The sequence below is a fragment of the Pelodiscus sinensis genome, chromosome 23 (genome assembly GCF_049634645.1).
Source record: "Pelodiscus sinensis isolate JC-2024 chromosome 23, ASM4963464v1, whole genome shotgun sequence".
NCBI lineage: Eukaryota > Metazoa > Chordata > Testudines > Trionychidae > Pelodiscus > Pelodiscus sinensis.
In genome coordinates this window covers 16,209,818-16,222,008 of record NC_134733.1, presented here as the reverse complement: position 1 = coordinate 16,222,008, position 12,191 = coordinate 16,209,818, and the positions used below count along the sequence as shown (strand labels likewise).

Here is a 12,191-nt window from a genome sequence, read left to right as displayed (position 1 = left end):
AAGTTACACGACCACTTCTTCTTGATGCCTCGGCCGCAAACTTTAAGCATGTTTTTGAGGAGTAGAAATGACTGCATTGTAAAGTTATCCATTCATAATAAAAACAGAACTATTCATGTTTAAAATGCATGTTTTTCTATGGGACTTTTTTGGGAAAGGGAATGTTGGGAGAATTTAAAACTGGAGATGTTGGATGGACAGGAAAACTTACTAAGGCAAAGATGGCTTTTTTTTTTTCTTTTTGCTACTGAGGAAACAGCTGCTGATGACAACATCCTCACTTAAATATAATGGCAAAACATCTGGCATGCTATTTTTAATGATGACTTTGCAAGAAAAGATCTATTCAGTGAACCAATTTAGGAAAAACAGGTGCGTGTCTTCATTCAGGTGGTTTCTCTGACACATGCTGTTCAGGAGCACTAGCTTTTATGAAGTAGAGGAATTAATGTTAAGCAGCTACTTCAGTTCAGTGAATTTCTGCCAAAAGAAATTTGTTGCTTTTTCTGTGCATAAGGTAGAGCCACCTCAGTTTTGTGCTTCATGCTTGACTATAACTAATTTGGTTTTAAATGCGGAAGTGCCATATCATATTGCTGATTCACTTTTAACCTTGAAGTATAATAGCAACAAATTAACATTAGGTTACACAAACTATTTTGTCACATCCAGAAGTGGAACTAAGCCATTGCCTCCAGTGCGCTGCTCCATCAAGAGGTAGCTGGCTTGGGTGCTCGGCTGCAGGGGGTGCATGGGTGCACTCCCAGCCCAGCTCCCAGGACTTTCCTGCAGGCTGCTGCATTAAGCAGCAGGCAGGCAGGTAGGGCTGGCTGGAGGCACGTCCCCACACTGCTCAGAGATTGACCCAGCCCTAAGCCTCCCCTCCCCCAGCATCATTTAGAAGGGATGAGGTGGCTGAAGCTCTCCCATCCCTCTGAGATTTGTACAGGGAGATTGCTTGGTGTTCCCCTTCCTGTCACTGTCAGGGAACAAGGGGAAAGTGCAGTTTGCTGCATTCTTCTCTCTGGCTGGGAAAAGCTAGGGATAGACAAGCTGTGCATGTTCTTCTTGCTCCCTGACCGTGACAGGAAGGGGAAAAGCAAGTGGAACCCTGGTATGTGTATCGGGGGCTTCATCCCCCTGCCTTCCCCACTCACCCCCATCCCTGATTCCTGCACCCTTCACACACATCCCAACCCTGACTTCTACACCCCCACATTCCTACGCTCTTTGCCCTGATCCCCACACACCGCAAGTCGCTTCTGATGTCTGCACTCCTCCCCCCCACATCCTCATTTCCTGTCCTGAGTCCCACACCTCAATTCTCCAACTCCCTGCCTTGAGGCCCCTCCCTATTCCATCCCACACTTAATTTCTCTCAGATATTATTGTATTACAATTCCCTCCAACCTCCTGCCCTGGGGGGAAGGGGTTGCAATAAAACAATACTAAGAAATGAAAGTTACTTTCACCCCTGGCACATCTGCATCTTGGAATGCCAGCAGTATGTAGCCTTGCACTAGGTAGGGAAGAAATGTCTTATTGAGACTGGGTTTGGGTGAGAGAACGACATTTCAGCTTTTTGCTTTGTTCATGTCTAATCAGTGTCAGCCCACACCCATCCATATGAAAACATTAATAACCCACATACTTTCCAAGTCCAGCCACTACCTTGTTTCTTTAGTCCATTTGTGTCTGCAGAGGAATTGAAGCCTCTTCAAATGATATACATAGCTATCCTTTCACCACTGCAACGCAGCCACTGCTGATTTGAACACAGCATATCAGTCAGTATTATATCTGAGAAATGAATCAAATGGTCCCTCCCCCCCCCAAAAAAAAAAAATGAGGCTATGTCTACACTGCAGGCTTCTTGCACAAGAACCTTTTTGCGGAAGAGATCTTCTGCAAAAACTTCTTGCGCAAAAGTGCGTCCGCACTACAAAAGCGATGCACTTTTGCGCAAGAGAGCGTCCACACTGCACGGTGCTCTTGTGCAAGAAAGCTCTGATGGCCACCCACAGAATGGCCATCCACCTGTGCTTTTTCTGATAGGCTCTTTTTGCACAAGAAACCCCTGTTGAGCGTCCCCCCACACACATTCCTCCTAGCGAGAGAGATATCTACACCGCAAAAAGCCCTCTGTTCTACTGTAAATTTTCTTGCACAAAAACGTGCTTGATGTGTAGACGCTCTGCAGGGTTTTGAGCAAAACCAGCTGTTTTTGCGCAAAAACCCCGTAGTGTAGATGGAGCCCAAGTTTTAACTTCTCTTCTGCCTGAGACCATTCTTCTGTTGAGTGAAGGTAGGATGAGATTCTGAGCAGAATTAACTTTCAAGTTTTATTTTTAGTAAATTACACTGACTCAAGAAATTCCATGGAAGCTAGTACATTTAATCTGGATTCCCACCAGTAAGAGCCAGTAGTCCATTTGTGTTCCCCAGTTTCCTTAAACTAGTCTGTTTTCTCTTCAAGATATCTGCATTCCTAACTTTTGTGCAAAGCAGCTATACAAAGACTAGAACCGCACATGGGTGTACAGAGCTCTTAGCACTGGAATGCTTCAGACCTTGGTTATTTAGACTGATAGAAGCACCCATCATCATTTGTAAATTAAATAGATAAATTAGTGCATCCGAAGAGTCACTGAGTCCACATGCCCAAATACAAGGCCTGCTTCTGGGATGAAATGGATACAGTCCTAACTATCATTTTCTATAGCCTCCTCGAATGTTGAAGAACAACCTGAGCTGTTATCCTCACACAAGACTACAAAACTATAACCCTCCTTGCCCCAAATCAGAATTGTCCCTTTGCTGCAGCTGTATGAGTGCTTAGATGTGAATGTAGCCAGTAGGGGGCCATGGTGACAACTAGAACATAACAGCCAAGTTTCAATTGCAGAAAGCCTGAGGAACAGGAAGTTGAGGATATGAAAAAGGGATCGCTGCCTGCCTGATGCAGACAGGAAGAAAATTGGGTAAGCAAGCTTCAGGTGCCAGTAGTTGTTCCTGTTTGGGAAGGACAGTCTCAATCTCGAGAAAAGATTTAATGGTTTCCTATAGTCATCTGGGAAAATCCATCTACTTCATTGCATTTCAGAGGGATTAAAAAGGTTTCCATCTTTTACCTTCCAATTATCCCTGCTAATTGCTTTCACCTGTTGGCATCTATGCTAACCAAACTGCCGTAAAGGAACTGTTAGGGAAGGGAAAGTGTGTCTGACTGTAAATTACTTGGCTATGTCTAGATTGGCATGATTTTCCGCAAATGCTTTTAACGGAAAAGTTTTCTGTTAAAAGCATTTGTGGAAAAGAGCGCCTACGTTGGCATGGACGCTTTTCCGCAAAAGCATCCGTGGCCAATCTAGACGCGCTTTTGCGCAAAACAAATCTGAGCTGTCTACACTGGCCCTTTTGCGCAAAAGGACTTTTGCCCAAATGGGAGCAGCATAGTATTTCTGCAAGAAGCACTGATTTTTTTTACATGAGATCGTCAGTGTTCTTGTGGAAATTCAAGTGGCCAGTGTAGACAGCTGGCAAGTTTTTCGAAAAACTTGCCAGTCTAGACACAGGCACACACACGCAACCTAAAACCAAGGGCTATCAAAAGGCCAGAATTTTTAAGTATTAGAAAATCATAAAAATAACATTTGACAGATGCTGAAATTGTTCTTGTTGCTCAGAGAAATCCCTGCTTAGGCAATTTTTTTTTAAATGTGTAATACGTCCAGGAGATAGGATGATGTTCTTCTGGTTTAATGAGAAATATTTACATAGGGTTTTTAACCCCCTCTCCTATTACAGAATTGTTCCAGTTTAATTAGTGGTTCAGTGAAGTCAATAGAAAGATTCAGTGGAAGTTGGGATGGGCCTTAAACACCCCTCAATATGTCCTGTTTCCATCATGAACCATTCTAACCTGTTGTGTAATTATGTATTTAGGACGTATGCTGTAAAATAATTGTATGAGAATTTTTTGTGATCTTACAGAAGCTTTGAAATAACACTTGGCAGGTTTTGAACGTTGTAAGATACTGTGACAAAGCTCCTATGAAAACTTGGTAGGTCCTGTGCGTCCTGGCAGATTTTGCTTGCCTCAGATTCTCACAGAGGCCCACAGTTTTAGGCACCACACCCAAGGCTTTCGTTTGCTGTTTGATGAGCTCTTTTCATCATTGGCCAGCGTATAGTAAAACAGAGAATAAACGCCACAGTCCTTTTCCCCCCCGAGTGGAAATGGGGATGTTGGGGGGATCCTGGGCCCATCCTCTCCTCCGGGTTCCAGCCCAGGGCCCTGTTATAGTAGCTGCCTGTATGAGTCCCCAACACCTCCTATAAGACAGTTCCAAGACCTGTGGGCTACTTCCCCGTACCTGTCCCGGCACCTTCCTTCTCTCCTGTTTGTCCTCCTAGTGTTCAGTTCTTGTCTCCTTTCCTCCTACTCCCATCGGTACCCTCTTCCATCCTCTCAGCTACACACACACACACACACCCCAGCAATAGGCAAAGTTTCTTTTATAGCCAGTTTGACCTGGCTTTCATATTTACCCCCAGGAGTCCTAATTAGCCTAGGCTGGCCTGACTCTGCAGGCCTGGTCAATTAGTCCCAGGTGTTCCACTGCTCCTGATTGCCTCTGCTGGTTCTAAAACAGCCTCTCCCTGTTACTCTGGGATCAGGGATCTCCGCAGTCTGAGGCTTATAGATTGCCCCTCCACTCCCTTTTTATAGCCTTTGGTTCTGACCCTATTCCAGTACTAAAAACCATCAAACGATGCTTTTCTTTAAATAAAAATAAATGGACCCTTGGCAAGTAATTAAATTGGCTTGTTTTTAAAGTTACTTGGGAACAAACAAAAATAATCACCACCCACCTTTCCTTACCCCTCATATCCTTTAAAAATATCCCATCGCATTCTGATGTCTTCAAAATTAATCCTAAGTAAATAACAAATTATTTGGAGCTCTTCATGGAGATTCTCTAAGTCCTTCTCCCTACACTGTATCCCTGATCAGCTTTTAAGGGAACAGAATGATAGGAGAAACTCCAAAATGATTGTAATGACAAATATAAGATTGAGTCTTAGCTTAGGCGATTTTGTGCCTTTTGAGTTGTGGTGCTTGGACACAGGGTGGCGCTAAAACACCATCTACATCTTTCCAAATGAGCTCTGGATCGGGATAGCTGGAGAATATATATACAGAGAGAGGATCCATGGAAGGAGGCATCTTAACATATTATGAGGCATATTTTGTCCTGCTAAAGTATGTTATGAAAGGCAGTTGCAGCAACCCAAACTGTTGACCTTTCTTGAAGCTGGTGGGTGGGTGGGTGGGTGTGGGTGTGTGTGTGTGTGTGTGTGTGTGTGAGAGAGAGAGAGAGAGAGAGAGAGAGCACCCACATTATGACTGGATTTAACTGTAGGGATGGATTTAACTGTAGGGATGTGTGTGTGTGTGTGTGTGCAAGCATCCACATTATGATTGGGTTTAAATTGTAGGATATAGACATCTGTAAGACAAAAGCCTGAGCACTACTTTCAAGGCTGATCCAAGTTATCTTCTAGATCAGGTTTCCCAACCCATTCTATAGGTCGGGACCCAAATATGGGTCGCCATTACATTTCAAAAGGGTCACCAAGTGTCTCCCCAGGTGGCTCTGTCCCCTCTCTTCCCCCCATTTTTGAATTGCCCTGGGTCACCAAGTCTTCCTGAATTGTCAAAATGGGTCCCCGTCTGGAAAAGGTTGGGGACCACTGTTCTAGATACTCCATCTAACAACTGTAACCTGGTACTTGCGGCAGTGTGCATGTGCCCCTAGTGCATTACCAGCACGATCATTATCACCAAGGCCTATGTTCTAGGCATTGTTCAGTATCTCTGGAGCATATAGTGCCCAAGGGATTCCAAATTCCTGTATACCTTTTGAGATTTGGAATTGCCACCCCGTTACTGTTGGCAAGATAATGTCACCTTGAAAGTAAATATGAATCACAGAAGTAAAAATGCACATGGTTCAGGGAGGAGGTGTGGTGGGGTGGCCAACGCACAGGACTGTTGGATTTCTAAAGGGATAACGCTGGGGGGGAAATGCTCCCTCTAAACTAGCTTGTGTGGCTTTAGTATTCATGTCCTACTCACTGGACAATGCACATCCCCCATTCTTAGCTTGTCAATTGCTAGCTATGTTTAGAGAGGCTATTTCCAAGTTCCCCAACATCTGAGATGCTTCATGTGGCTTCCTCTGAATCCTCACCATTAGAAATCCCATAGAAAATGGTTGGGTTTGAGAGCCGGGACTCCTGGCTCTACCATTCACGTTCTACCTACCAGGGGGTGGCTCCCTTCACCCTTTGTTAGTTTCCTGGAGTGTAACATTGGTATAATGCTGCCTGCGAACGGCTGGGGTGCTCTTGTACTGAGTAGGGCAGGCTGCTTGTGTGTCTGCTGGTTTGGGAGATCAGCCCGTTGTGCAGAAGGGCACTTAGGGGATTAGTAGCATTTGCTTATGACTTGGGGTGGGAAGGAAGGTTTCCTTCTCCTAGCCTGTGGCAGATTTCGCAGGGCCATAGGGTGCCCTCGGCATCTGGCTCTTGAGATGAGAAAGGGGACGCTGCATGCAGACCAGCACAGCCTGTGCCGGGGCCAAAAAAGACGTGGCCCCGCACCAGCCTCGAGAATGTCATCTTGCCATGGTGTGTGGATCTGTCAGGGCTGTTTAGCTGCAATATGACAGATTGTCCTATTAATGTGTCATCGAGTGCACTTTTACAAATTCATGGCTTGTCTACAACTAACCTGAAAGGGGGGCTTAAGTATGAGAAGGCGCCAAAGAAAGTTAAATATTATTAACAAATAAGGACTGCCACATAGTTTTGATGGAATGTGAGCTAGTGGGGTGGGAGTGGGGAGTTGAAGAGCGGTGATAGCTTGTTAACTGTTTAGCTTCTCTTTCTAGCTGTGTTTCAACTATCTGGTTTTGTGCTCCTGGGTCTGGCACTGACTCTGATTTTTTTGAGGGGGATGTTGCTTTGATGCTCCATGCCTCAGTTTCCCCACTTGCAAAGTGGCGAGTAAGGATCCTGGTCAGTCTTTGCACGTGCTAAATGCAGGTTGAACCTCTCTAAACTGGGACTTTCTGGTCAGAAATATCCATAGTCTAGCAGGACCACAGATGTTCCTGGACCAGAGAGTCCTGGTGGAGGGCTGGCGGCAGGAGCCCTGCAGGGGTTAGGAGCCCAGCCAGGCTGGCTGCAGTGGGGCCAGTGGCCGGGAACCCATCTACTGGAGCTGAAGGGTGGGGGAGCTGGCAGGGAGGCTGGGTAGGTGGCAGGCAGGGAGCTGGCTGGTGGCTGGGACAGGTACGGAGCTGAGCTGTGGGGCCAGTGGCAGGGGGGCCAGAAATAACCTCTCCAGTTCAGCACAATCCCTCATTTGGGACCGGTCAAGTCCTGAGGGTGCCAGGCCAGGGAGGTCCAATCTGTAGCATCACCAGAGAGAGAATCCCAGTCATGAAAAGGGAGTCATTACAGCAACTTTGTGCCATTTCATTACACAGTGTTTCATTTTCCATAGCTGTAAAAACTAGGGCTGCAATTCTGCATGGCGCTGGCTACCCTAGCGTGCCGGCACACGCATGCCAAGTGCTTGGAGTTCTTCCTCAGGGAGGCACTGGGGCAGAACGACGCAGCCTTTATGAAGGATGCACTGAATCCGAAGAGGTCTGGAGAAAAACATTTGCATGGAGTTGAACAACGTAAAAGACATCTGGATGCATGCGTGTTGTGATGCTGAATGCATATTCCAAGCCACATACTTCTAATGCTGCCACATGCCCATGGGCTGTTTTGCGATTCCTCTGAGATAGTGAAGGGAAGGTGGAGAGTGTGAGTATGGGTGGGGGGGGAGGGAGTTAGTGATTTAAATCTCCCTGGCACACAGGGCCAGGTCCACTGACAGGGCGTCTCTAATAGGAATGTGAAGAGAATAGGCTTGACAGCTCATTAGAATGTGATCCCGCCCCCCTTTTTTTTTCTTTCTTCAAGTTGATGGAAACACTTTCAGGAAAGAAGTACTTATTTGCTGAGGTAGTGCAAAGGCTGAGGAGGGCTTCTCCAATTTGCAGCCGGGGAAAGGAGCACTGAGAGAAATCAGAAGTGATGGAAACGTAAAGGTACCTGAAATCCTGCCTGGGGTGGAAAGGAGCTAGGATAGGAGGCACAGGACTCCATATTCTGAGAGCTGTTTACAACACAGGCGCTGATTCCTCATCGTCTTATTAAAGCCAAGAAAAGATAAAGCCAGACAGAATTTGGTTTAGGACTAGGCTGTCCGCTCCTAACAGACCTAGATACCTCCCCAGAGGCCTTGTATCTTTCTATTTTAACTCTTGACGCGTGGGAGAGATTAGTTTTCTCCCTAGAGGACTGAGCCTTTGGTTGGATTCCGACCCGTTTTGCTTCTCCGGGAGAAGAGTGATTGTAGCAGCTTTGGGTTTTCATCCTCCAGCCTTCATGAAGGAGAAGAGAACTGATGGGGGCTTGTCATTAAGGAAGGGGTCCCACTACTAAGCTGAGAATGGACGGACCTCATGGAGGCACAAGGGTTTAAATGACAGAAGGTGAAATCTTCCGTTGAAAAGGAACAAACCCACAACCCCCCTCATGGGCTTATGTGCTGTCAGTTCTGGCCTGAGCTACCCGTGCCCTGAGCCATTTGACTTTCTAGGTTTCCTAGCTGAGTGAATTGTGATTGAGAGCTGAAGACTTGTTGGGGTGGGGGTGTAAAATTTTAAAGGCAAAGTTTGGGGAGGAGAGAAATCAAAACTGCTTCCATTCATGAAAGTTCTGCCCAGCTGAGCAAACTCGCTTCCTCTTCCCACCTTTGCCTGATCAAACTGCAGCTCTGGATCAGAATTGGCAAACAAATAGGTCCATGTGGGTTCAATGTATCCGACTTGAACCGAGATCTCTTTCGAGCCAGGCCCACTGGTGTGTGCTGAGAATTTGACATCATCTACCAGAGTGGAACATCTTCAGCAGCGGTGACCTCCATAAAAAAGAGAAGGGGGGGGGGGGGAAAGCCAACCCTATTTATTATTTCATTTTGCTCCGGGAGAGTTTTCAGCCTCCTCTCAACATCCCTGTCTGAAAAGAAGCCACAATGACAGGCTGGATCTGGCTACTTGTGGTGATTTTACTGTGCCAGCAGCTTGCTCTCTTTAAAGTGATGGCCGCAAAGAAAGAGAGAAAGAAGATGAAAGAGCCCAATCAGTATACAGAGCCCTTCAATGCCACCTTATCCAACAGCGAAGAACTGCATGAGCATGCCAAGGTATGTGTGAAAGTAACCCATGTGTAGTCAGAGCACTGAGTAATTTCTGGATATAACCCTTTTGCAAGAGAGGGGTTAAAATCTTCCTGCGGCATGCCTTCTGGTCCTCTCACTCCGCCAAGCGGCCAGAATGTCAGGGATGATGATGTTTGATTATTTTATTTACTTGCATTACTAATGAGCACATAGTATCTGACCATTTATTACAGCACCTGCTTTGCTGGAAGTTGAAGTGTAGGAATGAGCCTCACTCAAAAACAGCTGTTAGCTTCTATCTGCATGAAAGTCAGCTGGTCATCCTGATACACCCATGCTGTGGAATGTTAGTGAGTCTGTTGCATACATGCTTTTTGAGCATAGGATCCGGTGCCAAAGCAGACTCAGATGACTTAGAGTTGTGAATATACGCCTGAGCCCTATCTGCACTTCCGTTTGCACTGCTGAAACTGCACACGCTGGGAATGACAGGTCAGAAAAGTCCTAGTGTAGCTAGACAGTCTCCACCGGGAGATGGGGAATAGCTGTGGCTGTTGGAGGGAAGGATTTGAGTCTGTGGTAATAATGTGGGAAGACAGATGTGTGTACAGTAGGCCCCTCGTGGGAAAGGACAAGCATAGAGTGTATGTCTAGTCCATTGATGCCTGCTCATGCTGCATTACCAGCCATAGCAAATGAACCAGTCCTGCAGCGCAGACCTTTTCCAATAAATGTCAGTGAGAATCATTCCAGTCTGAAGGCTGCAAAAAGTTGCAGGTCAATTGTTCAGGGATCCCAGAAACCTTTTAAGATACAGCCGCTGAGAATTCACATTGAGTGACGGGGGTGGGGTGGAATTAAAGCAGGGCCTAGGATTAGGCGCAGGACAGAATGAAAGGGAAATGCCGTGGTGAGAAAGGAGGCAGGAACCTCCTCCATCAGGCAGTCCCTTTCTCTCCAGCACACACAGAAATGTCCCTTGTTTCACATGTAGATGACCTCTAAAATGGGACTTCTTTGATCGCCAGCATTAGGGGCAGCAGTCACTAAGCAATGGAGGCACCAACCTGTCAAAAATTGGGGGATGGCTGGGAGGATGAACAATCGGGCTGACAGTCTCAATATCCCATTCAAAGCCATTGTGAGAATAATTGGTTAAGGTTGGGCAAGCCTGGGGAACTGTCCCCTATATTAAAAAGCTGGCTGCTGCTCTTACATGATCATTAGGGGGATCGAGGCTGTGTTTCTTCCGTTAACCTCATTGCAGGCTTTGTCATCACCGATTGTGTGATTGTGTTCATTCTCCAAGGGCTCATGCTATTGATATTTGTCCCCACTTCTCCCAGTTGCCTCTTCGAAAGTTTCTTTCTCCTGCATGCTGGCCCCAGATCATCTCTTGTGTAACTGCAGCAGCCCATTCTGGGCCGCTGAGTAATTTACCAGACCATTAGCCGTCTGTATCTTGATTTCAAACGTAAACAAAATCTAATCCCAGTTGAAATGAATACAGCCCCGTCTGCACTATTGCTAGAAGTAGCATAGCCGTTTCAAGACAGCGTTGTTTAGAAGCTAAGCCTCTCAGATGGAGCTACCTTGCTGCTTCCCTGACAAATCTTTGGCTGCTATGACAGCTTGGTGGTTCAATCTCTGAAATAAAGATGGTGTCAAAACAAAATAACACTCCTTGCGTGATAGTTGGTGCCAAAGTTTCCGACTTGAATTTCTCATAGGGTGAGATCTTATAAGAAGGTGAAGAAGGTTCAGTTATCCGTGAAGGTTTGTTTCTAAATATATCCCGATTGTGGCTGAGTGTGTATTGTATTTACATTTATATAGCACCTTCCCAAAATTCCAAGCCAAGGGGTAATAGACAAACTGTAAACATAGAGCAACTCTGAAATGCAGCCACCTCTGGGGTGGATGTCACCACCATTTAGAACAAAGCGCTTTGATTAAGGACACCGGGGAAATCAGTTAAGCAAATTGCAACAGGGCCACTCAGGAGCTGAGTTTTTCAGGTCTCATCTTGAAAGACCCCAACACAGTCAACAGTTTGAACTTGTATGTATCTTCTGACACTGACCTTGTCAGGTCTTTGAATCTGAAACTCCAAAGAGTCTGGAGATTTCAAACCTGATCTCGAGAGCGCAAAGTGCTTTCCAAGGTGCACTGTGTGTCCAGTGTCATTGAAATGAGTATCTCCACCTCTGGGGTGGAATGCTCTAGCCAACACCCGCACAGCTTGCTACACAAGGTATATGAGACACCTGTTAGTACAGACTGTGAATTAGGCAGTTTAGCACAATTGCATCCGTCTGTTATCAGTGATGGGCAATCTGTGGCCCAAGGGCCACTTTTAGCTCATCAAGGTTTTGTGTGTAGCTCATGAGACGTTTTGTTTACTGTTGCCACACGCAGGGTTGCCAGATTCTGCTGGTTTTCATCTTTTTTTTTCCCTACCGGTGTTACTAAAGTGACCCGCACGTAAAGCCAGGGCACGTGAAGAGAGGTGGGTGCTGATTGCGCACAACACTGACTGAGAGCTCTCTGCTTCCAATCAAAACACTGCTACAGTTCATTCGGCACTTCCCACAAATTCTAGCTAGGCAGGTGTAGGAAGCAACACTATCGTGCCCTGGGAGACTCTCTTGGTTACAATGATCTTGCGGCCCAGGGGGATGAAGGAAACCACTCATGTCCCACTCGCTAGTCTGGGTTGCCCGTTGCTGATCTACATGTATGGGCAGCTCAGAGCAATTGGGAAAGGTATCCATTTGTTTGAAAATGTTGTTTTACAGCATTGGTTAAATTGCCAATGCTTTTGTTTCAAATCTGCCTTTCACATCTGGTGCTGCTCACAGAAGAAGTTTGCTTTTGGTGG

At 46.1% G+C, this 12,191-nt stretch overlaps 1 protein-coding gene across 2 annotated transcripts in view; it reads left to right on the top strand.

Moving 5' to 3' along the window:
• Positions 1 to 7,994: 7,994 nt before the first annotated feature.
• C1QTNF12 (C1q and TNF related 12) overlaps positions 7,995 to 12,191 on the top strand; it is a 44,492-nt gene continuing 40,295 nt past the window's right edge. Inside the window, exon 1 of one of the 2 annotated variants that reach the window (XM_075906352.1) lies at positions 7,995 to 9,334. In XM_075906352.1, coding sequence (XP_075762467.1) covers positions 9,164 to 9,334 — 171 coding nt within the window. In that variant the 5' untranslated portion in view covers positions 7,995 to 9,163. The remainder of the gene's footprint in view (positions 9,335 to 12,191) is intronic. The other variant, XM_006127143.2, reaches the window with a different exon arrangement.